Consider the following 19,030-nt stretch of genomic DNA (forward strand, 5'->3'; position numbering starts at 1 on the left):
CAAATTCAGACCTAAAAAAGTGGCGTGTGCACACATTCACGCAATTTGCGGTGCATAGAATCCACCCTGAGAAGTATGCGTACGCAACTCAGCCTCAAGTTCGCCATGAAGGTCAATGCAAAGTGTGCAGTCCATTTTTAAAAAGAGCGTTGATTGCATTGAAATCACAGCTGGTGGAAAGACGACGAGGATGAAGAAGCGGGCTTCCATGAAAGAGGAGGTGGAAATACGGCTCAATATGTGGAAGACACGGCAACGGCATAACAAATAAAACAAAGATTGAGTGACAGCCCATCCGCTGCCATCCGTGTGAGTGATAGAGCATGGCCAATTAGGGCCAAAAAACAAAGCGATTTTGCTAATTGATAGCACATTACAAATGAATATGATCTGAGGAAAAACTGTTTAATTTAAGGGTGGATGCAAAGACTCAAAATAAGTCGAAAATTGGAAAAATTGCTGTAATTCCAGATGGATGGTTTAAAAATATTTAACTTAATGATGACATTAACACCATCAAAATATTGGGTACTTAAAGTACGGTGTGTCAGTTCAAAGCACAACAAAAGAAAACCCAAGGAAAGAGTACGATTACATGCACAAATACAGGCTGTACATTGGTAAATAAATGTTGCAACTGATGGGACACTTGACATACGCAACAACAAAAATAGAACACTGAGGAAACATTACCGCTGTGTCTTATAAACTTAAAACAGTGCGCACACTCTCACACCAGGTTTGTGTAACGGTGTATGCAACTTTTTGGCCTAGTTTTGTTGCTATGCAAGCTTTATAGCTGACGACCCAGAACTGTTCTATTAATGTGTGTTTCTGTGTAAAATGTGTAAAAACACCTTGTAGGATCGATCCATGTTTGTCTGAGGAAGCAAGGATACAAATGGAGAAGGAAAACCTCTTCTTATGTTAGTCAGCAACCACTCTAGGGGTTCAGAAGAATTCTATAGATTCAGTGATGTGAAATGAAATCGGGAGCTTGGTGAACTTGCTTACCAATAACTTGCTTGTTGGACTCACTAGCTTGTTATGATTCAAGCATTTCAGATCTTTATGTGACGTTAGATTTTTTTTTCCTCTTGACGCATTTTTTTGACTGATGCGACTTCATTCTGACTTAAACTTAGCATAGCAAGTGTTGCAACAGTTCTTGACGGTGCTGCCGCTCACTCTGTAAAAACATGGCTTTAGGTTGAAGCAGACAGGAGAAGGAATAAACCGGAACAGAGTAAGAAAGCGTGGGTGGGTGTAACATATCGCTGCTGCCCAAACTCGGACACCCACCCTCTCTTCTTTGACAAGTGCAAGTTAAAACAGATTGTTGCAAAACATCTTATCATAAAGGTTTATGTACACCCTTGACATCATTTATTTATTATTTGTTTTTTTTTACTGTATAGAATGGCTCGATGGACGCAAGGTTTCTTAGCAGGCAAGCTGAAGGTGTCCATCGCATGATTACATCATGACCAGCTTCTTCTCTCTGTCAAAATTACCCAGACTACTCTCTCGCTACCTCCCTTCACAATTTGCCCCGGGCTGAGGGAGAGACACGTACAAAGTGAATCACAGATTGGTACCTGTTCGTTGATGGAGCTGTAGTCGTTGGTGGTCGAGACGTCATCGTCCTCAGAGTCAAACAGGCCCTCCTGGTTGTCCAACAGCTCTGCCAGCACTCGGCTGATGGACTCCTGGTCACGAAGGTCTTCGCCCTCTGTTGACAGACTGCATGTGGATGGTAGGACAAGAAGAGAATATGGTTTAATATCTGATATGGAAAATTGAATGGGTTTTGTGATTTTGCCTTTGCAGGAGGTTCTCGGTCTATACATACAAGTTTACTTCCTACCACGGCGTTGTAAGTCAGGTTTTAGTTTACCGTAAGTCTGAGCTTATACCTAAATGAATTCACTTCGATTTTTACTTTACTTTTGAATGCCTCACACTTGGGAGACAATAAGGGAAATAAAGTACAGTATGAATATAGTATGCCACAAAATGTTGGAACATGAGGACGGCCTCAATTGACTTGAAACTAAACACTCGTCAAGTGATCGAAAAATTAGACTTGCTACATGTCGTTAGTGTAACTGATTTGTGTTCCAAGACCATGTTGCACGGGGAGCTTGGACTGGCGTGAGAACAACCACAGCATGGGCCTACGGCGGCGTCTTACTGGAAGATGTCGGGGCCAAAGACAGCAGCGAGCGCTTCGATGTTCCAGCTCTTTTGCTGAAGAGATGCCACGCTAGCCAGGAAGCGGCACAGGAAGCGCAGCAGGCCGTAGTTGAGCTGTGGAAGCTGCTGCAGTAGGAACTTCAGGTTTCTGCACAGCTCCTCCTCGCTGCTGTATTCTGAGGATGCCAAATTTGGGGGGGGTGGGACGGGGAGATGATTATATCAGCAAAGGCAAGCATGACTGTTTTAATCACAATCACCACTGTTGGTTTTTTTTTTTAAGGAAGGAGGATGCTTTTGGTGCAATACAACAAAGCAAATCCTCTTATAAAAGAATTAATTGTGTTAAAGAATACAAGTAATCAGCGCCATTATTTCCAGTCCGGGAAGATACACCGATATGACGACAGATGAGATTAGCATCTATTATGTTGCAAAGGAGACATCAGGTCAAATCGCAGAACAACCGGACAAAAAATTGTCATGACATCAAAGGTAAAATTTAAAGAATGAGAGTATAAAAACTCCCCCATGGCTGTCAAGGGGATTAGAAAAGATTATGTGTGATAATAAGCGAGTTAAAAGAGGACAGGATGAAGGGGTAGAAACAGAAACCTAACAATAGCAGCAGTGATTATGATTCCATTAGAAATAATACGCCTCTTCATTTTTGGTTAAGCTTATCTGCCCGATAGTACTGTCAAGCAAATAAGACATATTTTAAGACATGCATATTAAGTGCGTTATGCTACACAGCTACAAAATGTTCATGTATATTTGAATCCCCAGTAATTGTGTCTTTGTGTGAAATAAACCATGTAAGACATTTATGATGAATCTTACATTTCAGGACACTAGCGGAATTTTTCCCAAAAACCTTGAACCCTGCAGCTTTATACAGTGATGCGGCTAATTCATGGTCACATTCTAATCTGGCAACATTGTATATACTTCAGAACATTTTGCGCTTGAGGCACACACCTCCATCATGGAAAACACTTGAGGACAGCGAAAATTCAAGGACTGACAAAAGAGACTGACAAAGTGTGTGACGCAGGAATTATAAGGCTGTTCAATTCTGACCCTGAAGAAAAGGCAGAGGGAGGAAGAACTAGCCATATTACATGTATTGTTAGGCACTGTGTGGAAAAAATGATTTATTTAATTAAAGGTTTAAAAATCAAATTTGCCATGTTACGACATGGACACCTGCTGCTAGACAATTGTGGCCTATACATTCAAAATACAAATTTAGTGGTTGTGGCTTATTTTCCGGGGTGCTCAAAAGTCCGGAACTTACGACAGTTAGCCAAAATTGGGTATAGGACTAATATGCCTCATGGCGAGAGTGACTGACAAAGTGTGTGACGCAGAAATGATCAGGGTGTTCAATTCTGACCCTGAAGAAAATGCAGGGGGAGGAAGAACTTGCCATATTACATGTGCTGTTCGATACTGTGTGGAAAAAAAATGATTTACTTAATTAAAGGTTTAAAAATCTTTCTGTGTACCAAATATGCCATGTTAAAACGTGGACACCTGAGCCCTGTACATTCAAAATACAAATTTAGTGGTTGTGGCTTATTTTCCGGGGTGCTCAAACCAAAATTGGGTATACAAGAAAAAGAAAGTGGAAAAAATTGGTTTGTTGCCTTTTAGACATGCTAAAATGAAATACAATAAGAGTGAGAAGCAAGACTACGCAATAGTACCGCACACCTTGATGCAGTTGTAGTATGTGTCCCTGGATGGCCGCCGGGATAACAGGCTCGGGGAGTTCCTGCAGGAAGAGTCGGAGCAGACTGACCGCAGACGCCAGGTCTGCCTCCTTGTCCAGCTCCACCTCCTCGCCGCTGTCATAGCGCTGGCGCAGCCAACCCACGCGCTCCGCGTTGCCGTTAACCAAGAAGAGACCCTCGAAGTTCAGATGACCTGAAAAGATGGGGCCATGACTTGAGGGTATGAAGACTGTTTTCAGTTACTGCATGTAATTCTATAATTCTCACTTTTGAGATAAATATTATTTTCCATTATGCTACAGACCGCCAAGTGGTGTAATTTTTCCATCTCCGTCTTATTTTTAAATGCAGTTTCACAACATCCTTTTGATGCCGAGCTCTCACTAATACCTCAGTCATTGCACACAAATTAAGAGATTACAGCCTTTTCACGGGCTGAATAACTTCCTGACTCGCAGCAGGGACCTATTTCACGTACGAGCAGAGCCTTGGCGGGATTAAAGCCTTATTACATAACCTCATATGGTCAAGAGGCCCCCTGCTCGCACAAATGGACATGAGGGGACTGGAGGTGAAGCCTCAGTACACGGGTTACATAAAAGAAACCCACTCTCCTTTACAGTCAGATTTATTTTTAAGACCGCACGAAAGACGACTCCAGCCAGGATGTTAACACAAGATATGAGTAATGTTAGGAAGTTTTACTTTGACAATGCTATTGTCCTTCCAAAAAAAAGTAACTACTGTTACTATCTGATGACAACTGTGCGTGTTACGTCATTCAGCCTCTAGGCCAGGGGTCTCAAACATGCGGCCCGCGGGCCAAATGTGGCCCGCAGGACACTCGTTTGAGGCCCCCACCTTAATGCTGAAGTTTAATGTTAGTGTGGCCCGCACAAGTTTGATATGGATGCTGTATGGTATCATGTACCCAGAAAAAATTATTACGTTTGATTAATGTAACTGTTAATAGTTATCCTCCCTATCCGTGTGGAAGTGGTAAGTTTTTGGCTATTTAAGTTTAAAGGAAATAACTTGAAGGCTACTGTTTAGGTCGCTAGCTCTCTAGTTTGCGAGTTAGCCTGTGTCTCAAGACCCTGCAGTTGCGCAATATGTTGTAAATAAAAAGAGTATAAATGTGACTATAGTCGTGTTTTGTCATGTCTACAGGGCTCTAATAATGCTTTGTTCATTTTAATCTGAAAAAAATAATTTGTCTACCCACCAACTATATGTGGTTTCTTAAGTTTTTATTATTTGCCGTTTTATTATTATTATATTTATTTATTACTGATTGATTGATTTTTTTTATTCTTCATTTGTTTATTTTTCATCTTATTTTGTGCAGAAAAATTAAAATTAAGATATTTGAGAACAGTGGAATGTTTTATCAGAGCTTTTATTGTAGAAAATCGGAACCAACGCACTGAAAAAGTTTGTATATTTTTCTGTTTTTAATAAATGCATTTTTTTTTCCGAAAACCTGATGCGGCCCAGCCTTGCCCAGACCTTAGCTCCAGTGGCCCCCAGGTAAATTGAGTTTGAGACCCCTAATTTGGTGGCTGTCTGCGTGACTCACCATGCTCCTCAATGTAGTCGACGATGTCTTTTACTAATGCAGGAACCTCGTGGCCGCTGAGTGTGTGCGTGCGTGCCACCTCCTCCAGCGGGACGCCGAAAACCCGCGTGGCGCTGGGTGAGCCTCCGCCCTCGTTGCCTGGCAACGGGGACACGCTCTTCCTCATGGTCTCCTCCTCCTCCCTACCACAACCCCACCAAGACCTCACGTCTTGGGAGAGAAAAAAGAGAAAGCCACAGGAAACCAGTCATAATTTGCTTCATTTTTGTGTATATTTTATACAAAATTACCAAGCAGCTTCTCTAAACATTCAAAATGACAGCGTGGTTCCATGTTGGGGGAAAGTGACAGTTTCATAATTCCACTCTTACATAATTCTTATTACTTACTCATTTAATTCCTAACCCACTCAGTCGATTTGGTCTTGTAAACGTCACACTTGAGTTCCCATGCAAAGGCGGTGAAAATGAACGCAAACGGAGCATGAGGGTCACTTTGTGAGCAATCTGAGGGTAAACATCGGAACTGGATGAAGACTAGTTTTTAGCATGGGGGTTTGATTGGAGCAAACCAAAAGGAACCCAAAGGATAATGCATTTATTACATAATAACAATAATGGCAAATGTTGACAGAAGTAGTTTTGAACTGAAAATCAGTTCACAAAACTTGGACCACAATGCTTTGTGTTTGCATAATCTGTCTTCATCCGTCATGTTTCTTCCTCAGGCGGTAAAACAGGTCCTCCTCTTTAATCTCTTGACAACCATCTGAAAACCAGTTTGTCGTATTTACGGTCCGCTTGTTGTGCAACGCATCGTCTGAGCAAAACTCCGCTATTACTGATAGCTGAAAACCGCACATGAAACCCAGTTGAGGTGAAAGGTAGTATGTTTACAAAGCAAAATACGAATGCAATTAGGTTCAGCCTCCTCGTCCGCCGCAACGCCTTATAAGGGGAAGGAAGACCGCTCTGTCTCCACCCTTGACTGCTGAAGAGTCACTTATTAGCTGATCCGGGAATGCACTGCGGTCTCACGAAGAAACGCAGCTTTCTGATATGTTTTCATTGTTCCCGAATAGGGCTGCACGGTGGTCGAGTGGTTAACGCGCAGACCATACAGCTATTGAGAGGGTTCAATTGCACGCTCGGCCATGAAATTAATCCATTCCTGCTGCCCAAAAATATGAACAAAATACATTTTATACAGAATAATTATAGTTTTTCATGAAGGAAATGAGTTGTACCAGCTATGGTTTTCTCATTTTTTGCTGTTTTTTATGTTTAATCGAGTTCAATTCCACTCTCGGCCATCTCTGTGTGGAGTTTGCATGTTCTCCCCGTGCATGCGTGGGTTTTCTCCGGGTACTCCGGTTTCCTCCCACATTCCAAAAACATGCTAGGTTAATTGGTGACTCCAAATTGTCCATAGGTATGAATGTGAGTGTGAATGGTTGTTTGTCTATATGTGCCCTGTGATTGGCTGGCCACCAGTCCAGGGTGTACCGAAGACAGCTGGGATAGGCTCCAGCACCCCCGCGACCCTTGTGATGATAAGCGGTAGAAAATGAATGAATGAATGTTCCCGAATACAAACATTTAAAAAGTATTTGTTCGAATTAATTATTAATTAAAAATTAATTATTAATTAGTTGTAAAAAAAAGTCATTATTTGCGCCGTTCCGAATACCGTATTCGGGTTCGGCTCCACCCCGATAGCATCCACTAGCTTCTTCGAGCACAACACACAAAAACACACACCTTTCCCCGAGTTGTCTTGAATGCAGCATAATCGTATGAGTGGACAGTAGCGGTTTGAGGGGGAGGGGCTTGGCAATAGCTGCATTCAGAGTTTGTGTTTGTCTGGGTCATATTGTCTGTTTGTCTTGGTCATATTGAAACGCCGGCGTTCCGGCACGGTGCCGGAATACTTTAAGCCCTGTTGTAGGCTTGCAATGATTATAGTGACTATGCTGGTTGCAGCCTAATGGTGAATTCAATTTTGACAATTTCCCTCAACCAAGCAACCATTAGGAATGATCAATTCATGTAGATAAGACAGTGTTAGCTCTAGTCAGCATGATACTGCAGCAAATTATGTTTGTAGTGTGAAGTGTGAACTGTTGCTTGCACATTTAAGCTCAGAAGTGTATCACACATGGTGTGTTTTTCACCCCATTCTCTATATTCTCTGCACATTTTACTGCATTTTTGTAATTATGCTTTTGTTCGTAAAATTATTCCATTCCATAATTTCAGGGTGGGTGTGCAAACTCACCGTGTAGCAGTGAAAGTGTGTCCGATGCTCTCCTCCCCTGGCCAGTGAACCACTGAATCACCTATGGCTGCTTCAGGTTGTGGCAAAAGATGAGCCGGTAGTTCCTCATTGACGGACCGCAAATCCCTCTTGCAGGATTCCTTTTCAAGCTACACTGATGAGAGAGAAAAGGGTGGGAAAAAAGGAAAATGAAATGAGATTTTTTTTTTTTGTAAAGAGGGTGGAGACAAATATAAAAGAAGATAAGCCGGTTGAAGCAGATTGAAGTCATATCTTCGGTAACAAAAATGTTCTTTTGCATGAGAATAGTATAGATATACACACACACACACCAACAATGGTGGCCATCAGTTAGACTGCTGCCTCAATTGAGTCAGTGTCAAGTCTTTTATTCAAACAAACACATATCGAACACTTAACACTGGCCCCTTTCAGCTCACAGCGATTGTCTACTCTGACAGCTTGTTAAACGGGAAACATAAAACCACCCTCACCGGGAAAATGAGGCTCTCCCACAGGTTAGATTCATTTCAAAGTCTCTTGTTTTTGTGTTAGAGCTTTCAATGGGCTCATCCTCTCTCACTCCTTTTTATCCTTACATCCACTTGAGCGCTTGCGAGGTCAAGAGTGTGCCGTGGACGTGCACAGACCGCAGTTATTAAAGCGACATCGACTAAGCCTCAGACCTGTGTTCTGTGTGTGTACGTGCATGTGTGTGTGTCCCGCACGCCCCCACAGAATTTGTGCAAGTCAACTGTGACTTTGTGTTGGTTAATTAGGGTTTATTAAAAAGGTGAGCAAGCGCACTTGGCGAGTCAGTGAATGCGCAAGTAACGGGACGACGTGTCAACGTCATCGATGATATCGACACGAAAAATACTGCATGTCGATGCGCCTTCACTCAGAATTCGTGGTGGGCAAAACCGTTCATTTCAGTGAACAGGATCATTCCGATTCATTCACTAAAAATAGCTGTTCATTTCGGTCAATTGGTGGTTAGCCTGTCATCTCCCCCTGTGCATAGACCCGGTCAGTCGTGTCGAGTCAGTCCGTTCACTCATTCCCATTCGTTCAGACTCAACAGTTCAGCAACTAGTGCTGTGTCGGTCATGAACAAAACGGCCGGCGGACTGAACGGATATTTTATGGGCGGTTCATTCACTAAAAATTGCCGTTCATTTCGGTCAATTGGTCGTTAGCCTGTGATCTCCCCCTGTGCATAGACCCGGTCAGTTGGGTTGAGTCAGTCCGTTCACTCATTCACGTTCATTCCGACTCAAAAGCTCAGCAACTAGTGCTGTGTCAGTCATGAACAAAACGGCCGGCGGACTGAACGGGTATTTTATGGGTGGTTCATTCGTTCGCAAAAAAGAACTAGTTATTTTGACCCATTCGTTCACGAACGCCACACCACTACTCAAGAGTCAAAACATGGCGAGTATCCAAAGTATGGGAATACTTCACACCAAAACGTAATGATGCGGTGGTTTGTGACCTATGCAAAATTGCTTCCACCACCATCGTATCACGTTTGTAACAAACGGCGGCATACCAACATGCTAGGTGCGGTAATGCTGCTCACACCTGGTTGCTACTCGATTCCTATGAAGAAGAAAATGTAACATCACCTTGCAGACGTGTGTGCGGTGGACCGTAGTGAGGTTGGTTTCACTTTGGATATTGGATTTTAGGCTTAGTAGGTACAGTACAGCGGTAGTTGTTGTGATGCTATGGAGCTTCCATGGGAAGTGCTGCTTTTAACCGCTGGTTAATAATACAGACCGTAAATAAAAGAAAAAGGTGAGTGGTTAACTATAATTTAAATTTAACTTAATTTTTTTAGACATAGTTAAGAACATTAAACTGTTATGATGAGTTAAGCAAAAGTACATTATGAGAAACGTTCAGACAAACAACAATTCATTAACCCTTAAGTGATTCCTCCTCTACCAAGGTCTTCCATTGTTCCTTCAGCTGAACGTTACACAAATGACCTAACCTACTTCAGCTTGTCTGCAACACCTCCACGTCAACGAGGAGAGGAGACAAGAACAAGTGTGAAGGAAATATGCATCAACATAACCTAACATTCTTTAATGCTTTGTCTTCTTCTGCTTCTGGCATCTTGTGTCAATCATCTTTGTGTTATTAAGTTGTGTTTGCACCCTCTCAGAGCCCTCCCTTCTCACTGCACTACTGTGGTTTTATTAGATATCAACACATTCCTTTTTCACGATCTTCCTGAACATAACGCACCAAAGACACAACACAATAAAATGTGCTAATGAAGCTTGCAGAGGCTTTAGCGGCATTATTTAGCTTACGTGCCTTCCAAAACCAACTGGACTCAAGTCTGAGCCTATTTAAAAGCTGAAGAAAATCCCATTATTGGAACAGAAATTCCTGCATTGGCTCAAAGCCTCGAAAATGCGACAAAATGGAAACCATAAATCAGTTTTTTTCCCTCTTACAAGAAGCCAATTATTGTGTTGTATCGTCAATTCTAGTCTCAATCGAATAGCAGCTTGCATGGTAAGGTAAAATGGCACTCTGCTTGTCAATCAAGTATTTCTTTACTGACATTTGTTTAACCTTTTACCCAGAACAGTGTCAAGAAGGAAAACAAGTTGGTCCAAGGCTCCATTTTCAACAGGTAGATGAGTGCGGTGACTCAGCAGAAAACAAAAAGGGGCTAAGTAACGTCGGTCATGAAAAGTGACCCTAAAAGGCCTCCCTACCGGGGATTTGGTCCATAATGGGACAGTCGAGAATGGCGCTGACAGGGTTTCATTGTGTCTGCAAGTCTTAATCCCACATATCATGCTTAACCTTCAGCTGCACAATGGTGGACATTGTTTGAAGGCAAAGGGAGAAAGTTGAAGTCAGAAAGCTAAAAAAAAAGGGGGGGGGGGGGAGGAAGGGCGGGAAAGGCCACTGAATGGAAATCAGCAAAGTGCAGGAGCGTTTTTAAACCTGCGCTTCCTTTACAAAACATTGCACCATGAAGCCACACGGACAATCTGGTCTAGATACAATACAATTGGCTGGGAGAGACCCTACTCCCTTGCAACTTAACTGTTGTTTTGCATCACTTCTTGCCCTGCCATGCTTCTACCTTTGGAGGATTAACATCAACTCCTCAGACTTGACCTGTCCTACCTAGTTGTTGCACATGAAGTGATGAAACATGCGTGGATGTCTTCTAAGACAACCTGAATAGTCCAGTTGCGATAGATTCAGTGCAGTAATTATTCAGAAACCTTTTCAGACATGTAAAGAATATTACACTCACTTCAGAAGAAGAGGGGGGGGGGGGGGTTCAACATGGAAGGAGAGGAGCACCATAAAAGACTTCACTACCGTGAAGTGCATAGATGCCAGTTATGGCCGTTGAATTGCTAATAACACAGGGTTTCCTCTACATTTAACTGACTGTGGCAGTGCACCACTACAAAATAAAAGTCGCTGCATCTAAAAAATTGTTTTGTTTTTAAACTTGAAGCCAGAGATATATAGCGTATTATGTACGCACATATTGACCACAATTATTATTTTTACGTTTTTTTGTCCCCGTCCAGCCATTGGGACAGATAGTATTGTTGATCTAAATGCCAAAATTAGTTTGAAAACTATTAAAAATATCCTAAAATGTTCCACTGCACTTTATTTTGATAGGCATGCACCGCAATCGCCTGTCTGCCTTGCTGGCACTTGCGCATGTGGTCAAACATGCGGCACGCCTTGTGTTGACTTTCACTTTGTTTGAACAACAGCCCTAAAATGTGCAGTCAATTGACGACTTACTAATCCTATCTGTGTCAGCATGTAGGATTGCTCACTTTTCAATGGTATTCCACTTTTTTGGCATGTTTGTTTGGCGGCATCTAACTATAATGATATTCATTGATTATCATCACAGTTTACTATTTTAAAGTGTCACTTAATCTTGTTCTTTTGTTATTATAATGCTTATGAATTGTCTTCAAAAACACACATTTTGCAACAAAAATATGAGATATCGAAAAAAAATGAACATGAGTTAATATTGTTTTTAAACTAAGCCTACTGACAAGTCACGCAGTTTGTCCCTTATTACTGTGGCAATGACAAATAGTCTCTAAAATGTGTCAATTGTCTAAGACTATCGACGCCTCACATTTCAATCGCATTCTATCGGATTTTCTACCATCGTTGTTCAGTGGCAGAGCCAGACATTTTTCATGAGGTTGTCTAAGGTGAGACCATTATTGGCCACCACATACCTCCGCCACTGTCTTTGTTTACACATTTTGCCTGTCTCTCACTTTCTTCTGTCTCTATTTGTTTTTGTTTACCATTGTTACATTTAGTCTTTGAAAGCAATGCAGTTTGTTTGGAGCTTGTTTTTGTCCCACAGAGAAGCTCCAAGTGGCTGTCACCTTCATGGGTTAACGCGCTGACTTACTTTTTAAATGTCACTTAACAACCTCGCTCACCAAGGAATATTTATTTCAACCCTTTGTAATTTTATAACTCTTAAAATGAGACATTCTGCCTGAATTTTAAGACAAATGAGCACAAAATAGCATAAAGACAATAAGCACACTATGAGGTCCAACAAGCATTAGAAAAGCAGCAACAACAACAACAGTTATTCAAGTCTTCTGGATATACAAAACATTTAACCTCCTTATCTGCACAAGTGACAAAACACAACAAGCGTCACAAGACAGGTGCATTCTTCAATTCAATTCCACCCAGCACAAAACATGCGACTGTGAGATGCTTATCTGCAGACATGGAATGAAACAAAAACATGACACCGCTTCACTCTGCTCCCATTGAGGCTTTTTAACTGTGTCAGAGGTCACTCCTGTGGTTGTTTTCTGGCTGAGAAACCAACAATTAAACAGATGTGCAAATGTGGAGGGGGGGGGGGGGGGGGCACTGTGTCATACTGAAGGCTTCTACTGTTTTGACCCCGTCATGTAGCCAAATAAAATAAACACCTCTCAACGTGATGACGAATTCAAGAAACAATACAAGCAGTTGATGTTTGCTAAATACAAGGATGAAGAGTCTTGAACCAGTCATGATGTGCTATACATATCACTATATTGACACTTACTATGGTACCCATTATGTCATTTTGTGGTCATATCACCTCCTACTTCGGTATGTGATAAAAAAAAAAAAACAAAAAACTTCAACTATATTAGGAAAGCAGGAAGTGAACAAATGTAACAGCTACTGATTGTAAAAGTACCAGATGGAGGGGTAGGATTTAATAAGCTTTGCTTCTTCCTACTTCCTTGTGGAACTGTGAACTGATCATGCGATGCATTCAATTGTAATCTGATGCATGTTCAAATGAAATGAAACCATTACATTGCACTTCAATAGCGCTGCTAACATTCATACATCCAAAAAAAATGCCCTTATAACGATGAATCAAAGTCTGAATGAGCATTGACACAAATAATTCATAAATGCGCGGAGTCTAATTTCACAAACAATATCCGACTGGAAACTTTAAGCCGTAAGCCGCTAGCAAGTTAGCACTGCGTCATGCTAAGTATGGCTAAAGCAGATTAGCATGTGACTGACTGAGTGGGTCCTAATTGTCAGTACGGCCTTTATTGAGAACCTGTTATCTCTCTGCTGAGCGAGGAAGCAGAAAACTTTTACAACCACTTGGAGTTTACGGATAAAAGCGTATTGTTCCTAAAATATGATATGAAATATTTCTGCAATTTGGGTGATTATGGGCCATGTCAAACCAGTTGAGATCCACTGGTAGAAATGTTGATCAAGGTGTGATCCTAAGAGACTAACAGAGAGGACAAAAACAAAAACCAAGGTAACAAGAAACATAACAGGAAGAAAATGAAACTGTCATATCAGTCTCCAGCTTTGAATTAGAGAACGTCCTCTCCTAGTTTAGACATACCTCCTCGCTCGGCCCATCACTGATAAATTATTGAGCATGTCCTGGGGGCGGGGGGTTGCAGCTATTCAGGTCATGATATCTCTTTCCCTCAAAAAGCTTGCAGACTCGTTTCATGATTACCAAGCCGCAGAGAGCATCACATTGTGAATTTGTTAGCATTTCAAAATAAGGAAGTGTATAGCAATTCTATGGAAGGTTATTTGTGCAACTTGACCAAAATATTCATTAAATAATGTACCAATATCATAACGCTGACTATAATAGAATCTACATCTGATCTGAATAGGTATTTAAAAAAAAAAAAAAAAGAGTTAAAAAGTCTAATCATATTCCTTGCTATGCATTTAATTGCCACCCTGTCACATTCATGTCTACATTCAACGTCTGCCGCCTACAGACGAAAGACTACAAACAAATGTAGCGTTATTGGCATGTGTGGGAGCTCACACAGCAGCGTTTTCTTCTTTGGTTATTCAACCAAGAAACATTCTAGAATTCTCAATAATCAATAACGACCAGAATTAACTTGAAAAAAAAGAGTGCTGCACCAATAGACCCAACAGAGGGCGCTGTCTGACAAGTCTATTCACTCAACATTTTCCAGCAGGAAGACACTTCAACAAGACTGATGTTGTGTAACTGCACGATTTTCTATGTACAATATTGTTCCTGAAGGTGTCATATGGAATTTAAAATGTATTTAAGAACTGCAAAAGGTATATTATTGGGAAAGGGTGTCCAAAGTGCAGCCCAGAGGCTAATGTTAGAACACATTACATAACGTAACACATTCATTCATTCATTTTCTACCGCTTATCCTCACGAGGGTCACAAGGGTAATGTTGACTATAATAGAATCTACATCTGATCTGAATAGGTATTTTAAAAAAAAAAGAGTTAAAAAGTCTAATCATCCTATTCCTTGCTATGCATTTAATTGCCACCCTGTCACATTCATATGTTTACATTCAACGTCTGCCGCCTACAGACGAAAGACTACAAACAAATGTAGCGCTTATTGGCATGTGTGGGAGCTCACACAGCAGCGTTTTCTTCTTTGGTTATTCAACCAAGAAACATTCTAGAATTCTCCAAAAACACTCTTTCGTTAAAAGGTGTTTTAAGCGAGGTCTTCACCGGGCGCAGCCCCATCTGAGACTATGACATTGAGTGTTACTGATCTGTCTTTATCACCCCCTCTCCTTTCACTGTCTGCCTCGTTCTGATGGAAATTTCCACACCAGTGCACACCAACACCAGCAAGAGTCTGCTTTCACGGGCTTTAAATAAGACAAAAATAAATAAAACACATCTCTCGCGCTCGCTCGCCGTTCTGATTCCCAGCGGCTCCAGAACGTTCCTCTGGCCTCTTAGGCGGCGAAACATTGAGACTGAACGGCAAACGGGTACGCTGCCTTGTCATTTCCATCTGTGCGCCAGCAACGGATCAACACAGCAGCTGTGATGAAGTTGACAAGCGATTATGGAGGACAGTGAGAAAGACCCGGCAGACTGACGATGCACTTTCATACAGGAAGTAACAGGTCATACTTGGTCAAAGGCAAAACCTCAGTTTTCATGATTAAGTCGTCCCAAAAGGGTCCATTTGAAACCAAAACATTGTAAATCTAATTCATTTCATACACCCAAAAATGCTAACACGGAATACTTGTTTTAATAGAGAACAGTTTGACATGCAGAAAACAATGTGAAATGCATATAAATGAATTCAAATGAATGAATGAATTAAATGAATTAAAATGTAATTAATTAAATGTTGAAAATATTAAATTTTAAATTAATTACATTAATTAAATGAATTAATTAAAGGGGCAAATAAACATTTAACATCACCTTTTTTTATTTTTACAACCGATAAACTTCACCTATACCTCGTACAGTAAACCTGAACATACTTTAAAGTAGTGTGTACAGATTGCATAGCACATTTACTATCCACTCAAACACATAACCATTATTTTCTAAATAGCTGGCAACACTATGAGTCGCAAGATAATTGTGTCTTGCATCGCGGTGGGGCTCTACGAGTGCTGCCAAAACCGGAGAGCAACATCTACTGTGCCACCGTGAAGCAGAGCATGACTCCCTCCCCTTGGGAAACTGGTTTTCCAACATGATCAGGAGCCCAAAACACCTTGACATTATTATTATTATTATTCTTCTTTGACGACCGTTATCTGTCAGTCTCCAAAAGACGAGGTAACGTTACACACTAGATCAGGTGAGCCCAGCTTTTTAGACCCGCATCACCTTTTGCTTCAGCCTGACCTCTCCCAACAACAATCCCACGCTGTCGGCAGCTGGCTAGGCATGACACCGCTGTGTCTGCAGTGCATGTGTGTGTGTGTGTGTTGGCTTTCCGTATTAAAACGCACGGGGTCGCCTTACATACGTGGTCCTATCTCACACGGCGGGAGGTGCTGGTATGCGCATACGTGAGATCTCGCATGCTATGGACGTGCCTCTTTGACCGTGCAGTTTATCAACACTTATATTAGCATTCCATATCCACTTGTCTTTGAGTGTTGTTAGTGGAATACTTAGTAAAAAAAACTATTACAGTAACATTTGAAACTGAAACAACAAGCAGTCAAAAGAGACACACGTGTGCAAAAACATTATTATATGTCACATTATTTCACAAAAGCACAATTAAACGTGCAATAGAACATGAATCCATCTTCCTATTGGTGAAAAAAGGCTTGTTGTCAATCAATCTAAGCACTAGAAGCTGATTGGTTGCCAATACCGCCGTCACGTGGCTAACTGACGTGGAGACGCACATCATTCGGTTTTCTCAAAGTCAACAAAAACACTTTTTGGGGAACGGCAGTGAATTTAATTATGTAATGCATTCAATAGTAACTTGATGCATGTTCATTCATTCATTCATTCATTCATTTTCTACCGCTTTTTCCTCACGAGGGTCGCGGGGAGTGCTGGAGCCTATCCCAGCTGTCTTCGGGCGAGAGGCGGGGTACACCCTGGACTGGTGGCCAGCCAATCGCAGGGCACATATAGGCAAACAACCATTCACACTCACATTCATACATATGGACAATTTGGAGTCGCTAAGTAACCTAGCATGTTTTTGGAATGTGGGAGGAAACCGGAATACCCGAAGAAAACCCACACATGCACGTGGAGAACATGCAAACTCCACACAGAGATGGCCGAGGGTGGAATTGAACTAGCTGTGTCTCCTAGCTGTGAGGTCTGCGCGCTAACCACTAGACCGCCGTGCCACCCAATGCATGTTCAAATAAAATTAAATAAAATTTTAAATAAAACAAAAACTAAAACATTACGAAATAAATAAAAAATAAAAAACTTTGCTCACCTGGGGTGCAAACATTCATTATATGGATTTATATTTTTATGATCCATCTGTGTCCACATGATCAGCATTAATAGTAATGAGCACAAAGTGTGTTTTTTGTAATAGAGGTCACCATATGGGGAGCTAAATCCATGCTAATTCAGGCCAGTGGCCGGATGAGATTATGTAAAATGCAAAAGCTTTGTCAAGGTTTTTCTGTTAAGTCACCAACATTTCGCATCAAAATCACAAAATCAGGCATAAAGCGAGTCAGATCGTCATGACATGCCACAACATAACCCCTACTAGAGCATTCCAGTACAGGGAGTGAATGTCATAAAATGTACGTTATGAAACATTTGCATATTTAGACTAAATAATGCACGTCATGTCGACACAAATAATACTCGGATAGACCAGAAAAAAAAGTCATTTCGTGTTTTAGTGATGTGCTAAAAACGTCAAAAACAGGTGATCCACGCTAGACTGCCTCAAAGCAACGCAACACCACGCAAGGAAGTAAACGGACAGAATATATTTAAAGTGCATTTTGCATGTGTATTTAATAATAATAAAAATATAAATGTCATGTTCTGCTTTCGTCTGTTTTGCATGAGAACAAGCTTCGGTTGTGATGGAACGAACTGAGCTAATCGCTAGCTAACAGTTAGCCCCCAATAAACGCAGTTTTTTTTATAAGCTCTGTAATTTATAACATTTCTGTGAGCTAAAATGTACGCCTAAACACCCAAACGTGTTTTAATAACGCACTCGCATTTCATAAGTATTGCATAAACATAACACGGCGTTAGCTTAGCATTGCTAGCATTCGCTGCTGTAACACGCAGAGTGGAGCAGCGCTGTTAGCAAAGCAAGCTAACAATCTTACCAGGGCAAAAACAAACAGCAACGCGGGCCGACAAGCATCAATTTCCGGCTCCGGCTTTTCGGTGGCCGCTGTCCGTTGGGAGTGACGGCAAAGTGGACGTGGTGCTCACAGCACGCACAGTAGACAAGGCGTCGGTCTCATCGCAGAAGATGCTAGAAGTGGAAAACCAGTTGCTGTTCGATTTCCTTGCTTGCAAGTCGTCTACGGCGCGCACGCACACACACGCACGCACACACCCCTCCAGGGACGGAGCTGCCAAATCCTGACCCCGCCTACTTCTTCATCCGCAACACAGGAGGAAGCAACTGCCAAATACTGACCCACACCTCGACTGGAACATTTATTGACTAAAGTTAAATATTTGTCACTTTTCTGCTCTGACTCGCCTTCTTTGAATGGTCTTTGGGAACCAAATCGAACCAAATACTGAAAGTACGTCGTTAGTATGATTATTTGACAATTTATTTTCTAAATATATATATTTATCATATCATATTTTCACATTTTGTTATGAAATAAATAAAAATAGCTGTAATTTCTTAAAATATCGCTAGCTCTTATCAGTTTTCACAAATACGATTGTGCTGTTGACATTTTGATTTCTTATTGATATTTTCCTTACATTGGATTGTATGTAATAAAATATAATAAGGGAATATTTTTATTATTTTGTCGACATCGCGTTGTTCCATCCCTTTATATTGTTGTATTTAGGCATTTTTAAATTGCTCACATAAGAATACAACACATTGATATTATTCTAATCAAGAAACGCCAAATTAAAGCCAAAATCACAGAATAATTTAATAATCTTTAGATATTTTCAAGTAAAGCGTATCACTAGTAGCACAACACAGCAAAAGGTGCAGTAACGGCCAATTCTACTACACTGCCATCTGGTGGACAAACATATGAACAGCAATTTTTGCATTTTGACATTGTGGCCTTTAGAATGTTGAGAGCAATATTTTGAACTGTATGAAATATTTTGAGAAACTACCATGAAATTTAACTAGAACTCATTTTTTTCAATTATACTTTTATGATCCCAAGTTTCCATGTCATTGAAATGAATCCAACA

The 19,030-nt window shown here is 41.1% G+C and overlaps 1 protein-coding gene across 5 annotated transcripts in view; it reads right to left on the bottom strand.

Moving 5' to 3' along the window:
* The window catches only part of fam13b (family with sequence similarity 13 member B), a 43,551-nt gene extending 25,349 nt beyond the window's left edge, over positions 1-18,202 (bottom strand). For 2 of the 5 annotated variants that reach the window (XM_058064680.2, XM_058064676.2), the window contains exons 1-6: positions 17,950-18,201; positions 7,792-7,940; positions 5,515-5,724; positions 3,916-4,128; positions 2,195-2,372; positions 1,599-1,743 (exon numbers count right to left, since the gene is read on the bottom strand). In XM_058064680.2, coding sequence (XP_057920663.2) covers positions 1,599-1,743; positions 2,195-2,372; positions 3,916-4,128; positions 5,515-5,680 — 702 coding nt within the window. In that variant the 5' untranslated portion in view covers positions 5,681-5,724; positions 7,792-7,940; positions 17,950-18,201. Of the gene's footprint in view, positions 1-1,598; positions 1,744-2,194; positions 2,373-3,915; positions 4,129-5,514; positions 5,725-7,791; positions 7,946-17,949 lie in introns of all 5 variants that reach the window. The other 3 variants (XM_058064679.2, XM_058064677.2, XM_058064681.2) reach the window with 3 other exon arrangements.
* Positions 18,203-19,030: the final 828 nt, after the last annotated feature.

This window comes from Doryrhamphus excisus, linkage group LG23 (genome assembly GCF_037039965.1).
Source record: "Doryrhamphus excisus strain RoL-2023G ecotype Guam linkage group LG23, RoL_Dexc_Guam_v1.1, whole genome shotgun sequence".
NCBI lineage: Eukaryota > Metazoa > Chordata > Actinopteri > Syngnathiformes > Syngnathidae > Doryrhamphus > Doryrhamphus excisus.